This window comes from Notamacropus eugenii, chromosome 6 (genome assembly GCF_028372415.1).
Source record: "Notamacropus eugenii isolate mMacEug1 chromosome 6, mMacEug1.pri_v2, whole genome shotgun sequence".
Taxonomy (NCBI): domain Eukaryota; kingdom Metazoa; phylum Chordata; class Mammalia; order Diprotodontia; family Macropodidae; genus Notamacropus; species Notamacropus eugenii.
The window spans coordinates 340,425,443-340,442,953 of NC_092877.1; the positions used below are offsets into that span (position 1 = coordinate 340,425,443).

General features: G+C 38.7%; 1 protein-coding gene across 16 annotated transcripts in view; it reads left to right on the forward strand.

The window, feature by feature from the left end:
* Positions 1-17,511, forward strand: part of MED12L (mediator complex subunit 12L) — a 603,739-nt gene that overhangs the window by 570,457 nt on the left and 15,771 nt on the right. For 13 of the 16 annotated variants that reach the window (XM_072618312.1, XM_072618310.1, XM_072618325.1 and 10 more), the window contains 2 exons: positions 10,942-10,992; positions 15,753-15,842. The exons of 1 other annotated variant lie outside the window; for it this stretch is intronic. In XM_072618312.1, coding sequence (XP_072474413.1) covers positions 10,942-10,992; positions 15,753-15,842 — 141 coding nt within the window. The remainder of the gene's footprint in view (positions 1-10,941; positions 10,993-15,752; positions 15,843-17,511) is intronic. 2 more of the 16 variants (XM_072618320.1, XM_072618321.1) reach the window with 1 other exon arrangement.

Genomic DNA, 17,511 nt, shown 5'->3' on the forward strand with positions numbered 1-17,511 from the left:
TTTCTCCATGCACATACATGCACGAGCTTATACACATATGTCCTTCTTTATACATAATGCATAAATTCCAGTACATGCATACATTCTTTCAACCACTCTGCATTGACTAGTTGCTTCAGTAAAAGAAAAATTACAAATGTCTTAGGTTTTTTTTAGCAGATGCAGCTGTATTTAGATTGCTTTAAAAGTGGATGTTATTCTCTTGTCATTCACAAGATGGGGAATGAGGGGCATCTCTGTATAACCTTCCCTGATTAATCCTATCTCATTCTAATTTCTTCCTTGCTCTCTATTCCTTCAGCCCCTTTGAATTGTCACCAAAATACTGTTTTTACCTTTGTAGTTAATGTTGCTTTGTAATTTTTCTCAAGCGGTTTCAGATGTATCTGTTCACCTTCCTAGCTAAATTATAAGCTCCTTGAGGTCAGGATCTAATCCGGTATCTCCGCTTAGATCACTGTACTGTGCCTTCCACTGAACTTTCAGTACAGTAAATATTCTTGACTTACTCTTCCATGCATGAAACTATACTAGGTTTTGTGGGGTTTACAGAGTTTGAATAAATAGTCTGTTTTTAAAACTTTACAGGAAATAAATAAAGATAGTTTAAAACAATTTATTTGCTCGAGGAGGCATATTAAGGACAGTTCTACTGTATGTGAATGAATTGTTTTTGGGAAATAAACAACAGAATTATTTTTTGGGCTGGATCAAAAAATAAACGATAGAAAATGTGTATTAATGTATACAGTTGTGTTGCTATAAGAAGCCTTCATCTAGAAGAATCAAGCTCAGAAATCAAGTAAAACAGACAAGAAGTCATGTTTCTAAAGCATTCAGAGCTTTGCAAAAGGATTCATCTGGGCCCGTTTGAGGAACATGATAGCTACATCTATCATACATCTGCAGTATATCGTGTGACTTCAACTTTGTGGCTCACGCAGCTTTTCAGCCACACAGCTACTGTATACTGCTGGGATCTGGCCCTGTTTCTGTGAACAAAGGGGGAAGTTTTCATCAAATTCTAATAAAAAAAGAAAAGGAAACAGAATCATTTAGAAGAAGGAGCTCAATTCTTACAGTTTTGGGAAGAGGGCATTTTAAAGAAAGAACAGAAGGCAGCACAGGAAAAACTTGACTGTAAAAGAGAAAAGACCCATTTTTAAGCACACACATACACACCCTCTACATACGATATTCATCTTTAACTCATTCCTGACTGTTATCCTCAGGTCAGAGAGGAGGGAGGTCTTTAAATGATGAATACAGTATATTCACAAATATTGATAGGTTTCCAGTTTTTTTCAAGATCACACCGAGTTACAGGTTATATCTGTCTAATGGGAGGGCCAATCAAAATCCCAAATGATGTTTAGCTCTTACTGGAGATAAACAAATGATGTAACAGATATAAAATGCATTGCAAACTTTCAAGGGCTACGTAAATGCTCACTGTCATTATTGTTATACAACAGTATGTTATACAGTATTACTGTTATGTAACAGGAAAAATGAACACTGGCACAAGTGAGAAGTCTATACCTTAAACTCTTAGAGAGCTGCTTGGAATTGGAGTGAATTATCCAGGGTTTTGTTGTTCAGTTGTTTCAGTCATGTCCAACTCTTTGTGACCCCTTTTGGGGTTTTCTTGGTAAAGAGACAACAGTGGTTTGCCTTTTCCTTTTCCAGTTCATTTTATATGAGGAAACTGAGGCAAACAGGGTTAAGTGACTTGTCTAGGGTCACACAGCTAGGAAGTGCCTGAGGCCGAATTTGAATTCGTCTTCCTGACTCTCGGTCCAGGGCTTTATTCACTTGCCATCTAGATACACAGAGATATGTGCCAGAAATAGGACTCTGGTCTTTCTGACTGCAAAGCTGACTCTCCCTCTATTATGCAGTACTGCCTTTCTTAACTCTATCATACATTCAACAAATGTTTATTAAATTACTACCATGTGTAATTCACTATACTAGACCCTGGTTGGGGGGAAAGGGGGAATCAAGAGATATATAAGGCACATCTCCATTTGAATCAATAGGCCTTGGCAGCTGATTAGATGAAGGAGAAGGAAGAATCAAAGCTCACCCCAAGCTTAGAATAGACGTGGTACCATCAAGAGATAGGAAAGTTAGGGAAAAGAATAAATTTAGCCTTAAACATCCTGAACTTGAGGTGCTGTGCAGTAGATGTCCAGTGGGCATTTGGAGATTGGTAGAATGTAATGTAGAAGGCCTTCCTTGAAGGCAAGGACGATATCATTTTTGTCTTTCAATCTCCAGCAACTAGCACAGTGCCTGGTATACAATGGGTGCTTAATAAACAATTGCTGATTAGTAAAAACAAATGAAGAAAAAAAGTTAAGGCTGGAGATGTGAATGTGGGAGTCATCCCTATAGAGTTGATAGTTGGCTACTTTTTGAAGTCGTTAAAGCTACATTCTTAAAGTTTGAATGTGTCAAAATGCCATCTGATGGCTTTCTTTTTTAAAAATTTACTTTTGAGTTAAAAGACTTGACAACTTTCTTGCTAATGTACCTCTTTCAAAATATAGTTGATCCCATCTGACTATTTGCAGCTATGTGAACAATTTCTACATATGCATCGTAGCATATGAACTTCTTTAAAATTCACTTTTTAGGGAATTTAACAGTCTAATGTAGACAATAGCAAATGATGACATCATCATAGGCAGTGGTCAGCTGATTTAAGCTGTAGCCAAAACGTCACTCTTAAAGGACCTGAAATGCTGTCTTTTATGACGCTGCCTGAAAAATACACCAGTTAGAGACAAAGTAGTGTCAGAGGAGTCCAGAGCTACAGTTTATAGCTGACATCTCCAAGCTTCCAGTATGGACAAGCACTGCATCCCATCTCAGGAGGTGGAGCTAAGCAGGGACACGTGACAGATGATGGAATGGGGTCCAAGCCTATTTCTCTTGTGCCTCTCTCTCTCTGTTCTCCTTTTCTGTCTCTGTATCTGTCTCTGTCTCTCTCTTCCTCCTTTCTTCCCTCCCTCTCTGTCTCTCTCCCTGTCTGTCTCTCTGTCTCTGTCTCTCTGTCTCTACCTTTCCCTCCCCCCTTCTCCCAAAGTCCTTGTACATTCTCCTAATTTAGAACATTAATTATTTACATTAAGCAAATAGTCTCCCAAAGTCCACATAGATATTTTAAATCTAGCAGAATTCATGGGGCATATGAAAAGACAAGTGGGTAGGTTCCTGGCTTTTTAGTAAGCACATCTGCTGAAGTGAAGATTTCAGCGATTTTCACCTCCATGTATGTATATTGTACATATACACAGTTAATCAGTTCATTATATATGATGTAATGAACGATGTATTATATCACATATCATGTCCAAGGTGCTGAGCTCAAAGCTGGGAGATCCATGACAAAAGCCAAGCATCCTCTGCCCTCAAGGAGATTACATTTTACTAGGAGGACATACCATGTATGCAGATAAATATGAGATAAGAGCAGCCTGGGAGAACGTCATCAATATGCCTGGAGAATACAGTCCCACAGGACTTTCCCTGGAAGTAGCTGGCACTTGAATTAAGCCGATCTGTAGTGTTAGCAAAAGTACATCTAGACTAGTTCAAAACAAAATACATGAAATAGATTTTCATATCTTTAAGAAGATGTTTATTTCAATAATTTTAGGTTTTGTCAAGAACATAATGTTTTAACAAGACACCTGAGAGGCAGAGTGGTACAATGTTTAGTGCTGGTATTGGAGTAGGGAGGGTCTGAGTTCTAGTGCTGCTTTGGACCCATATAAGCAGTGATGCTGTCACTGTCCCAGGCTACTCTCTAAGACTATAAAGGTACAGAGGACAGATCTCCTTTGATTAGAGAGAGTTTCCGTAGCATAACTTCCTTTGCCATTGAAATCAGAAGTCTGGACCATAAGCAAAAAGAAGGAAAAGGAAAAAGAGAAACCTGGGAGTCTTACTCCCTGAATCAGCTTAACTAAAAATCTATGACCTTATGTCTAAGCATGCTTGTAAAATAAATTAATCCTTTAACCATGAGCTTGTGTAAATAGTAAGTATATAGTCTGCTGTCAAGCATTTAGGTTGTTTTCTTAAAATGCTGGCTTATAAGTCAAGGGGGAATTGCTAGACCCCCCACTTCTAATGTGAAAAAAACCAAGCATTTTTATAGAATTTAATTTTTAAAGGCTTTATTCTGCCCACTTACTCCCAAGGGAAACATATCAACCCCAACTAATGTTGAATGAATGAAACTTCACATGAACAAAGTAGCCTAAGCACAGCCTAAAAGTCCTCAGAGAAGTTCGCAGTTACGTGATGAGCCCAGACCAAGAAGGGTTAGAAGTGTGAGTGCTTTCAGGGGAGGGGAGATTGACCTTTTCTTGTCTCCTTCTAAAAGGCCTTGAGGAAAAGGTACCTGGAGCACCTGGTTATTTTCTGTACTTTTTGGTAAAAATCTTCATTTGTACTTTCCACTGCCTTCCTCCAAACAAAATCGACAACTGCAACAATCCTTTCCCCCCAAAATGTTATACTAACCATCTTAACCAAATCTTCCCGATGTTATCCACCTTCTTAACCAACCCCCTGATGACATAACCATCTTAACCACCCCATTCCCCACAACGTTGTAATAATAGCCAATTAATCAACCAATCCTCCCAATGTTATTATCACCATATTAACCAATACCCACCTCTAATGTTATGATAACCATCTTAACCAACCCCATTGTCTCCCCCCAACAAATGCTAGAATAACCATCTTAACTAACCAATATTATTGTATTATTATTTGGATGAAATCATGTTACTGCTGCTCTGGGTGTATTCTTAACGGACAGACCAGTTTTGGTCCAGACCCATGATTTCTTCAGCATTATTAGGAACTCTCATTGCGCATGTTGGATACAAATCATCAACTCCTCTGGAGTTTACATCCTTAGAGAGCTGTCTGCAGGTGCTGAGAAGTTCAGTCACTTAAAAAATGAGGACTTGTTAATCTTCAGAATATCTTATAAAATAAATAGCTCTTTTGTATTAGATAATTCTATTCTGCTTCACTCTTTTGTAAATGTTACTTTGGAGACCAAAGAAATTTGTCTCTTCCATTCTTTGCGTATATCTGATTGAAGTGATTCTATCACCCAGCACATATTTTTTACACATCAGATACTCAGGGGCAGGAACATAAGAAGCAGTGAAAACTTCTCCTGCCCTCTTGGAACTTTTATTCTACTGAAGGAGACAGCAATCACTCAATTAATAAACATTTATTAAGCACCTATTGTATGCCCAAGTACAGTAGTAAGAGCCAGGCATACCAAAAAAGAGGCAAAAAACAGTCCCTGCTCTCAAGGAATGTAGTCTAATAGGGGAGACAACATGCAAACAAATATATACAAAGCTAGCTGTATACAGGATAAATAGGAAATAATTAGCAGAGGGAAGGCCCAGGAATGAAGAAAGATTGGGGAAGGCTTCCTGTAGGAAGTGGGATTTTAGTTGGGACTAAAAGGAAGCCAGGGAGGTCAGTAATGAGATCAGAGGAGGGAGAGCATTGTAGGCATGGAGAATGGGCAGAGAAAATGCCCAGGACCAAGAAATGGGAGTGTCTTATTCATGACACAGCCAGAAAGTCGGTGTCAATGGATTAAAGAGCACTCCCTGGGGGAGTAAGGTATAAGAAGAGTAGAAAGGGAGAAGGGGCTGGGTTATGGAGAACACTGAATGCCAAACATAACATTTTATATTTGCTCTTGGAGGCGATAGGGAACCACTGGAATTTATTGAGTATGGGGAAGGTGACATGATCAGACCTGTGCTTTAGAAAATCACTCTAGTGACTGAATGGAGGATGGCTTGGAGTGGGGAGAGACTTGAGGAAGGTATCATATACGCACAAAAAGGGGATATATGAGATAACAGTAGATGGAAGGTAATGTTGAAGGGCATGGCACTAGAAGTTAAGGAGCCTGTGAAAAGTATCCTACTAGGAAATGACAGCTGTTGAAGGAAGCCAGGATTTCTAAGAAGAAGAGGTGAGAAGCAAGGAAGAACATGTCAGGCATGGGAGGCAGCCAGTACAAAAGCATGGAGGGAGGAGATGGATTATCACGTGTGAGAAGTGACAAAGCAAGATGACTGGATCATGAAGGATATGGAATGATATAATGTGTAAAAAGACTAGAAAAGGAGAAAAAGGTGAAATTGTAAATAACTTTAAATGCTCAGAGATGTTTAAAACAATTCTACTGGCAATTTTCTCACCTTGAGGAGTAGCAATTTTCTCACCTGCTTTTCTTTACATGGGAGAATCACCCGTTTAACATTTCTCTTGGAAAGAATTAGATAATATCTTCAGCATCGGTTCTTTGAACCTTGCACAGTTACAGCAAGGTTCACTGTCCAGGTGATGGGTCACACTGACGATGAAGAGTCAGTCATCATTATAGCCAGCATCTATATAATGCCTACTATGTGCCAGGCACTTTACCTATATTACCTCACTTGATTCTTACAACCACCCTAGAAGGTAAATCCCCCTTTTCAGTTGAGGAAGCTGAGGCAAAGAGAAACAGAATGATTTGCTCAGGATCACACAGCTAGGAAGTATGTGAGGCTGGATTTGAATTCTGGTCTTCCTGACTAGCACTGACTGTGCTCTGTCCACAGCACCACCCAGCTGCCTTCTGTAGCCCTTAAGCTACTTACATCATACACTTTCCACACCCATTCAGCAGAGGATATTATCTCATAGAGAAAAAAAATTGAGAGTATCCATCTTGAATTTCTTTTTCCCATTTCTACATCTCACACACCCTCAACATCATTCCTGTCTCAGTCCTCAGTTTGAGGTAGAGTTGGCTTTTCTGGTCAGTGCCAACTTTTGTACTAATGCCAGTGGCACCTCCTTTTGAATCTTGCCAGGATTGTTCACACACCTTCAATTTACTTTTCAATCTCTCCTTATCTGGTGCCCTCATCCAGGGTGCCTTTGCAGCCTTCCCGGATCTTCATGCCTTTAAAAACAAAACAAACAAAACAAAGCTTCACTTGACCCCCATCATCACTGTTATTGCTGTCTTTCCTACCTCTCACCATCTGACCCCTACCAAAAGCCATCTGTGCTTCTGCCTTTGCTTTCTCATTCTCTCTCCCCTCATTCTTCATGTTCTTCTAATCTGTCTTTGGCTCCCACTCTTGGCTGAAGTCCCTGGATCTCTCTCTACCAGATCATCCAGATAGGATAGATATTTTTTATCCATTACTTCGCTGCATGTGGTAACACCATTCAGCACCCCATGCTCCTGGCTACTTTCTCCCAGGTTTTGGTAATTACTACTCCCTCCATGTTCTTTTCCCTCAACGTGAGGGCCCCTTTGAAGGATTTGAGACATCAAAGTTCCTTGGGAGTAGGATTGTTTGGTCATTTTCATTTGCATTCTCAGTATGTACCCAGTAGGTGGCTAATAAATGCCTTTGGGTTTATTGTGCATTTATCCTAAGACTCAGTCCTGAGTCTTGTTCTCCTTTTATATTGATTGTCTTGGGAATACCATTAGCTCCAGTGACTTCAGCTAATCTATCTTTACAGATGAGTCTGAAATCCAAATGCTAATCCCACCTCATCAGCCTCCTGTTAGATGCCTCTGTTTGGATGTACCAGAGACACCTTAAGTCAGCAAGCATTTAGCAGAAGTGTTGGGTGGGGGTACAAATAAAGGCAGGAAATAGTCCCTAGTCTTGGGAGCCCGCATCTTAACGTGGGAGACAACATGCAAACCATAACGTACAAACAAGATGTAGACAGTAAAAGTTGAAGATTCTCTCAGAGGGAAAGCTTGGAGATCCAGGAAGGCCTTCTTAAAGGAACTGAGACTTTAGCAGAGCCTGGAGGGAAGCCAGGAAATCCATTTGTTGGTGGATTTTGGGTTTTTTGAGGCTAATTTGTTACCATGCCTCAAGCCTCGAGCCTCTCCCCTTTCCAAACCATCCTTCACATAGATGCCAGATGTATTCTAGAAGCAGAGATCTGACCATGTGTCACTGCCTTGCCTAAGAAGATTCAGTAGTGCCTTATTATAAATACAAACTTCTCTGTCATTTGAAGACCTTTACATTCTTGCCCTTAAGTTGTTTTGCTGAAAGGATTTCATACATTTCGTATTCCAAACATACTTACCCGACTGATGTTGCCTAGACAGAGTATTCCACCTCCTTCTCATCTGCCTTTGCTTGGCATTTTCTTCAAGCCTACAATGTTCCCCCTCCCCACTTTTGCTTTTTAGAATCCCTAGTTCTCTCTCAGACCCCACTCACATTCCACTTGCTGTGAAAGGTCCTTCCTCATTATCCCAGGCCCACCCTCAGACTTCTTTGTATATATTTTGTCTTCACACATCAATGTATAGATTTTTCTCCATCACTCACCTCCCCTAGCCCCCACAAAATGTAAGCTTCTTGAGGGTAAGAACTGTTTTCATTTTGTGAAATGTGTGTGCCCAACATCTAGCAGTTTATTAAACGCCTGGAACTTCACAGACATTTAATAAATAATGACTTCATGAATCTCTCTGTCTCTGTCTCTCTGTCCCTCTCTCTCTGTCTCTCTGTCTCGTTCTCTCTCTCACACACACACACACACACACACACACACACACACACACATATCATTATTTTCTTCACACTTTAATACATCATATTTGGAGGGCTAGAATTTACAAAAAGGAGTCAAAAGAAATATGTATAATCATATACATATATACACATATATGTGTGTATGTATACACACATATATGTATGTGTATATATACACACATATATTTACATGTACATACATACACATATACACCCATGTACATACATACACATATATAAATATATGTGTATATATGTATATGTATGTATATCTAGCATCATCCTACTGTCACGGAAATATGTGCTAAGAAGTTGTTATCCTTGTGAGTTTGTCAGTATGACTAGGTTCTGAATTGCTAAGATTCTGATCAAATCCAGTATTGCACATATTACACAAGAAAAATGACTCCTCCTGGCTCATATCAAGAGACATAATCCTGAGATCATAGTACAAGATGTGGAATTGAGGATGTTCACAGAGAAGTTGGGCATGCCATTCCCCATACATGTGCCTTTATCTAAGCTCGCTGCCTCATAATTAGACCTTAGAATCGATTCTTCCTGAACAGAACTGAAAAATGGGTAACATTTTCTCTATTTCACAAGTAGGATTTGTGTGGGAATATTTTCTTTCCCAAACAGTGGCATGATTATCTGCAGTTAGGCAAGAAAATGTGTGGTGTAATAGAGAACATTCTTGGAAGAAGTGGTAAAATACAGACTCTTTTTCTTAGTGATTTTCTCACTCAAGGAATTTGAATTTCTTGAATATGGCACATTCATTACTCATCCTGCAAAACTGATTTCCTGGAAACCCCAGCCTGCACTAAAGCTGTTTGAGTGATTATTAAGGCTTTGCAAAGAGAGTTGCCTTATTAACCCCTAGTTTTCAGAGCTTAACCTAGTTCAGCTTTATTCCTTGGTCAGCAGTAGGTAAGCCTTGGCAATCTGATACTGCTGTACACATCACCTCCTTGATGCTTCCCTCTTGTAGTGTCTGAGATGATTTCATTCAGGTGGTCCTCAAGATATGAATTTCTGGATCCTGAAACATTTAGGGTTCTCCTGTAGCTTCTTTCTCCATCTTGCTGGTAACATCACAAGTTAGAGATAAGCAGGCCTTACGTCTAACCTTTGAGGGCACATTAAGGAAACAACTATGATTTCCAGTGTGGCCTTTGATAAGGTTGTCAAAGATCACATCCTAAACAAACAAATCTACAACTTCATCCCATAAGGCAGTAGAATCTTCAGTGAATCGTGTAATTTTTCCTGTGTACTTAATGGATTTATATCAATTGGAGAAGAAATGTTGACAGTCTTCAAATTATTTATTTGAAGACACTAATAAAATATGTAAGCACAATAGTTGGACAATGGGGGGCACCTAAAACTGATTCCCCCATTTATTATTATAAATTATAGCTAAATTTCCCACTTATTGTAGATTATATTTACTATTCACATGATGGCAAGAATAGAAGTTACTTGCTTAGGGAATCTAAGTTGTTATGCTCTAAATAATTTACAGAGTTAGTTTATATTCCTGTAGGGTAGAGGGGCCTTTGCCCCTCTCCCATTTGCAAGAGTTAAGTGTTCAAGGTAATTCTTGGCATGTCAGTTGGTCCATTTACAGCTTTGGCATTACTCCAAAAATGACTAAACATGAAATTCCTTTAACTAACCAAGGAACAGTGACTAACAAGTTATCGGTCGTCTTTATCTAAAACTGGCTCCCGGGTAGTACCTAAACAGTGCTGGTCTTGAGTGGGCAACTGAGATGTCTTTCTTTTCTTTTTGCGTTTAATTGACTATGAAACTAAAGCTATGATCTCATTGAGTTTGTATTTTTAAAAGATAACATTTAATGTACATCTTGGCATCACAAGCCAGGATTTCATGCTTTTGCCAAGAACCAAGGGCCTGTATTGTCTAAAGGAAAGGATTGGGCTTAGGAGAGTTTTGACCTCCTATCTTGATAGAGGATGTATGGGCAGAATAAAATTTTGCTGCATTTTGAAGAATCTCCATTTTCCCTTCTGCCTTTGGGCCACCACTGTGTCTAATGAATTCTTAGAAGAGAAGTCCCTTTGACTCTCATTAAAGAACGTTGAGATCTCCCAAAAGTTTCTCTAACCGTGTGAGAGTTGTATTGATAATAAGACCCAAGTAGAGATTGGCTTATATTTAATGGTTAAAGTAAGAACGTTCCTATTTCATATGTATTGTAGCTACCAATCTGAATAGGAGAAAAGAAATCTTATGTACATTGTCTGCCATTTTTTGCTTCCCCTTTCTATAGGACTTCTGTAACTCTGCTGTGCCCCTTCAGGATGGCTTTGACAACACAATGGTAACACCTGCTGTCATTTCTTTTTATGTATATATATATAACATATATATATACACACACACACGCTCACACACACACACACACACACACACCTGCACGCACACACCCTATTCTATTATGACTCAGTCACGGAAACACCAGTGACAAACAGAAGACTATTCCTTAAACAGTGCCTCTGATAGAGTTGAACCCACAGTTATTCATTTGAAATCTGCCTCAGAGTATATAAAACATATGTATGACCCCATGCACCATGTTCTAATAGACCTACATTACTGATTAGGGTAGCTCTAATTACATTGGGCTTCTCATTGGCAGTCAATATGATATTGATGAACATATAATTTTCATGCCTGGGCTTTGTAGCATGGTCCCTTCTGCGTACCTTGATTCATCCCTCGATCATCCTCTTCCTCTTTTTGTGACTTTTTTCCATCACCCGAAGAGGATTGCATGGCATGCTGCTTTATAGGTCAATTGCCAGATACTGAATGATATGTTATAAAAATAGACCCTTTCCATCCCCATACCCTATGTCTCCACTTCCTACATAGTAGACCGAATGCATCAGATTTATTTCCTGTCCTGTATAGAGAAGGAATTTTTTAAAAATTGCATGTGTATTTTAAGACCCCCCTACTAATACCTTACTGGAATAGATAATAATGCATGCTTTCATTAAGTTATTGGTTTCTGCATTACTACTCGGCCAGTAACATGAACTCCAAGCCCTTTCAGCAGAACCAGAGTAATTCTGAAGTGTGAGCATAAATTAATGAATTTCCATGGCTAATTTCATGTTTTTGTCTAGTTTTTATGACAGAAGAAAAAAATATTCTAACTCTTTAGACGTGTCTTATGAATATCTGTTGGTTGGAATATTTCTTATCTTTGACAGTTTTTTTTCAGAAGAGAAATTTGAAAAAAATTCTCTTACGAGCACCAGTTGCTTTTATTTTTGACACTTTAGAATATGCAGAGTGCAGAGGAGGGTTCCATTTGTTTTTAAATGGGGCTTGAAAATCATTAAATTTAGACACATATTTGAGACTATCTTTTTGCCTTACAACATAGGTCAAGTCTTTTTGTCCCACCAATGGGTGTGAGACAGGGAGGGTAAAAAATCTTCCCTAATTCAAGAGGATGTTGATGTGTGTGGTCAGTTTCATTATATACCATTTCCCTACCACATTTTCAAGTTGTCAGATGTTTTATTTCAACAAGCAAATTTTCTTATTACTTTAAAGTGAATCCAAATTAAGTTTGAACTTATGATTCTGACAGATCATTTTCAGTGATCTTAATCTTCTTTGAAATTTTCCAGTGCTGTTGGGACCATGACAGAATATATGCTCAGCAAGTCGATATTTTCATTTTCACATAGTAAAGAAAGGCCTCACCAAACTCCAGTGGCAGTCCATCCGTTACATTATCTGGTATTTTTGTTTTGGCTTTCCAATAAAATGTGAGGCTCCATGTCCCCGAAATTGATTGTTATATCAGTAACGTATTCCAAAGTTAAGTGAGCTGACAGAAAAAGACCATTTGAAGCTCCCTCATATTTAAAGATTTTCTCAATAGTAATAACATCATACTATGTGCCAGGCACTGTGCTAACATTTCCATGTGTTCCCTCATTTGAGCTTCACTACAACTCTGGGGATCAGGTTCTGTTATTCCCACTTCACAGAAAAAGAAACTGGAGCTGAGAAAGACTTTTGACTTACCCAGGGTCACAGTAATAAGTATCTGAGGCAAGATTTGAACTTAAGTCTTCCCAAGTGCGGGGCCTAAGCCATGCTGCCACCTACCTGTCTCTAGGAGCTAAGTTGTACTTGCTAACTAACTAGACCCTAAAGAGTTAGTTGCCCAAAGTTTAATTCTGTGTGGTGTAGTAGAAGAAACACTTAGATTGCCTGTTGGGGTGACTGAATTTGAATCACAGCTTTGATCTTTGCACTGAGTAAATTTGGCCAAGTCATTTATCCTCTTTGGGCCTCAGTTTCCTCATCTGTTAAATGAGAACTGTACCAAATGTCTTTAGTTCTAAATCCTTTGACACTTGTATGGATTTTGCTTGGTCCTGGTTCCCACTGCTGAAATAGAGTCAAGTCTCACTCAGGTAATCATAAATAAATCAATGTCTCCCTAACTCATAAAATTTTGCCTGTTGGGTTTCCTCGGATCCTTGTCTTCTATTTAAAGTGCATATGTGTTTTTTGAACAGATTAATAGAATGCATGGTTTTTAGGCTACAGGTGCTGGGATGAAAAAGCAAATCACTGAAGAAAGTTTTAAAACCTATTAATAGTGACTAACTCAGTGAGATCGGGCACCACGTATTCTCCCAAAATACCAAATTTCAGTGTAATGCCTGCGGTCTGTTTATTTTATTGGACAGCAAAATCTCTTTTAGTGCACTTCCTGGTTTGCTCACTTGACTGAAGGAGATATTTCCAATGGGAGAACACCTGCTTACATAATATTCTGAAGAGCAAATCTGAACATTTGTTAGGATTTATTATCATCAGAGTTATTGTTTGTGAAATATCTAATTCTTCTAAGTCAAAATTTTTCCCAAGTTAAAAGGTAGGAAGTAAAATATAAGAGTTAAGGAATGTGTTTGAGACCATAAAAATAATAGTTATCATTTGTTGAAGTCAGAAGTGGTTCTGACAGATGTGAAAATAAAATTATCAGTGTTATCATTTAGTTGAAAGGGCATTTGTTGAGAGTCAAGAGCTCTGGGTCCCACTGGCTGAGAGTCAGGTCCTAACTCTGCCAAAACCTGCTCTTTGATCTTTGAGAAGTTCCTTTACTCTTGGGAGACTTAATTTCTTCATCTGCAAAATGATGAAATGGGACTAAATGCTCTCTAAGAGGTCCCTTCTGACTTTCAATCTAAATGTTCTCCTATGTTCCTTCTAGCTTTAAAATCCCATTCATTTGTGAAACATAAATTTCTGGTAGATCATGGTTAAAAAAAAGAAATGAAACTCAGTTTGTCTGAATCACTGAGGTAGCAGTAGAAATATAGGATGAATTGACTCCAGGCCCCTCCTTGAGGATAGTATCATAGCAGTGATAGAAACATTAGAAACTAGGAGAAATGCTTTGGAGGCCACTAGTTTGCATGTTTCTAAGTGTGTGCAGAAGACTGAGGTCGTTTTGGGGATCCAAGTTAAAAGTTTCTGTAAGTGATCTAGTCAAATGACTGGAAGTGAGAATAGGGGAAGTAGGTAGTCAAAAGACATTCACCATGGTAGCCTTGTGGCATTTTGTGCAGGGAAGAGTAGAGGGGTGTCTCAGTAGGGCTGTGGTATGGCTAATATTGACAGTAAGTAGTTTTTAAAGGTCCATTCTAGGGTATGTACCTCATCAAGTATTGAATCCCCTTTTCTAATTGAATTCCCTTAAGTATTTTTCGAATATATTAAAAAAATGTGCCCCAATGAATAGTTCAAAGAAAGCTTCTCCCTTCCCATCTAGAAGCTGGATTTTGATGGCCATTCTCATTTAATTCTCTAATCACTAATGATTTTGAAATCAGATTGTCCCTTCAATTTCTGATTGGGCAGTTTAAGTGCTTAATATTAAGAATTAATTTTCCTCCTTTATTTCCGCCAAAAGAGAGCCAAGCTGAGTATTTAAATGTTCACATCTTTCTTCGTATGGCCACATTCCTTGCACCACAATCATCATTTTTTATAATATCAAATAAATACGCTCAAGTTCCTGGGAGGACCTGGCCATGGGATGCCAATAAACTGTGGGCCTTCCTGAGACGTAGCTGTTAAGTTCTTCCTATCAGCAAGCCAGGGAACACCATGCTAGGCTTCTCTTATTAGAGATGTATTGTTGTTTTCTGTGACCCTTAATCATTGATGGAGCTGGGTATAGAATAGACACTAAGTATCCTGACTGCAGTTGGTGATTGGTCTTAGATCAGCTATTGCACCAGTGGAAGTTTTATTTGTTACTGGTTAATTCCTTCCTGAAATGGTGAAAACCACCAACTTTAGGCTTTAACTAGAGACAAATTCCGAGTTTTCAAGGCAATTATGAAGCCAATTATGTGAAATTCCAATTTTACCAGTTTCACTTTCATCCTCATTTTAAAAATCCTTTTTAGTTCTTTCTAATGGTCCGTGATGGCTTCGTGAGATTGCTTTAAAAAGTTTTTGATACATCACTTATTTATAGTAAAACCACAAATGGTGGTTAAGGGTTGAGTGCCTCTTGGGCTTCTTGCCTTTTTCCAGAGTGGTTTTGTTGTGCTTTAATTGGAAAATATCCTCCTGACCCACTCAGCTGAGCAAACAATAAAAGTGATTTAGAGCACCCGTTTGTTTCTGTGCCTCCCTCTCTGGATAGTCCACAGTCTTCCTCATAAAACTGCCATCTACATAGAAAGTGGCTGATAAATATCTTCTGGGAAGAAAGAAGTAAAAGCCCCAAATTCTTTTCACTTAAAAGCCTGTGCTCCGTGACATGGATTCTGAACTATTTTGGTCATGGACTCCTTGGCCGTCTGATGAAGCTGAAGGACTCCTCAGATTGATGATTTAAGTGTGTAAAATAAAATATGTAGGATTACCAAGGAAACCAATTATAATGAAATGAAGCAATTGAATTTTTTTTTAAGTCACAAATCCCAGGTTACCAGCACTTATTCTATAGTTATCAGCAATAATGCCCAGGAATTCCAAAGCAGCTGTTACTGTTATGATCCAAACAATTGCCTCTGATTTCTTTTCCAGGGCCAACCCCTAGACCAGGCCGCCATTTTTCCTCCACAAGTGCGACCACCTTCCCAACTTCCTCAGTATTCAGGGTTGCAACAGGCACAGGTACCTACGTTCTTTAACTCTTTCAACATGACTGATGATTTTTTTTCCACAGGGGCGTGCTACTTATTTAACTTAGAAAGCTGAGATTATGCAAGTGTTCAGTTTTAATTGACCTAAGTTATGCAGAATATTTATATTTGACCAGTTTTTCCCTTAGGTGGCCCCTGAAGTGAACCCTGATATCTAGAGGATTTGGGGGAAAATTTCCACAGTGTCCAGATACAGGGAGTAGCCAGTCAGAAGATGTCAGTTCACATCTTGCCTCTTCTATTGGCTACCTATGGGACCTTAACTAGGTTGTTTTCATATCTGTAGACTTCGGCTTCTTAATCTGCAGAATGAAAAGCTTGGACTAAGGTCCTTTTGGGATCTCCAACAAGATATACAGGCCTTTGATTATATAACATTAGAGCTTAAGGGGACTGTAAATGTGAATTTGTTCTTGCCTCTTAACTGAATCTCAGAGAGCTTTGCTAAGGTTTCCAAAGCTAGTAATGACATAACTGGAAGTCAAACTCAGGGCCTCTCATATTTTCTACCATACTGATTGCAATCAATATTGATAATGTCTAAGGTACATATTTACTAAATGAAATCAGTAATCAGTGCCCTTCCTAATTAAACCTCCCTTAGATCTGTGATTCGTTAAACACAAAAAGGTTAAAATGCTTGTCTAACGTCAATACATAATGCCAGACAGTACCTGGCCCCACCTTATTTATCCAACTATATTTTTCATGACTTCTATCCAGCGAATCTAGTCCGATCACTATCCCTTTCTATCCTATCTAACACCCTGGCCTTTTTTTTCCTCCTTTCATACCTTTGCTCATGATGTACTTCTGTTTAAAATATTCTTCCAATTAATTGATGATGAAGCATGCCACCCACGTCTTGACATAGAAATGATGGGCCCAGAGTCAGAGTGCAACATGTTTTCAGACGTAGCCAGTGAGAACTGGTTTTGTTCAAGTATACATATATATTTGCTAGTAGGATTTGGTTTTGGGTTTTTTTTCTTTTGGGGGAGGGAGAGGGGAAGTAGGAAGGAAAAAAGGAAGGAGGGAAGGAGGTATAGAGAGAAAAGAAAGGAGGAAAGAAACCTCCCCCCAGCTGCATGTTGAATTTATTATGTACTTATAAAAGCAAGATACACAAAAAGAGATTCCTAGATTTTTATGCAGGTCTTACTGAGAGGCTCATTTTATTTGATGTTAGGTTTATAATAAAAGTTGTTGAAAAAGAATCTTCTTCCTAAGTCCGGTTCCATTACCTCCTATAAGACTCTTCTTTCAAAAAACTTTCCTTGACTAACATTTCTATTCTGCTCACTTATTTATTCAGTTCCCTCCTTCATTTTTTCATTCATTCATCATATGTGATATGAGGAAGAATATCTGAATTTGTACTCTGAAGACCTGGGCACAAATTCTGACTTGGCCACGAACTACCCCCTTTTTAACAAGTCACTTACTCCCTCTCAATCTGTTTTTTCATCTTTAAAATGGAGCTATGATCTCATGTCTGCTCTTGTTCTAAAAAAATCCCATGATCTTAAACATTAATTGAGCCCCTTCTGTGTCCAAAGTGCCATGCTAAACAGTGAGAGAGATACAGAGATTAATAGTACACATATATTTTCCCCACAAATACCTCTGATTGTAGAAAG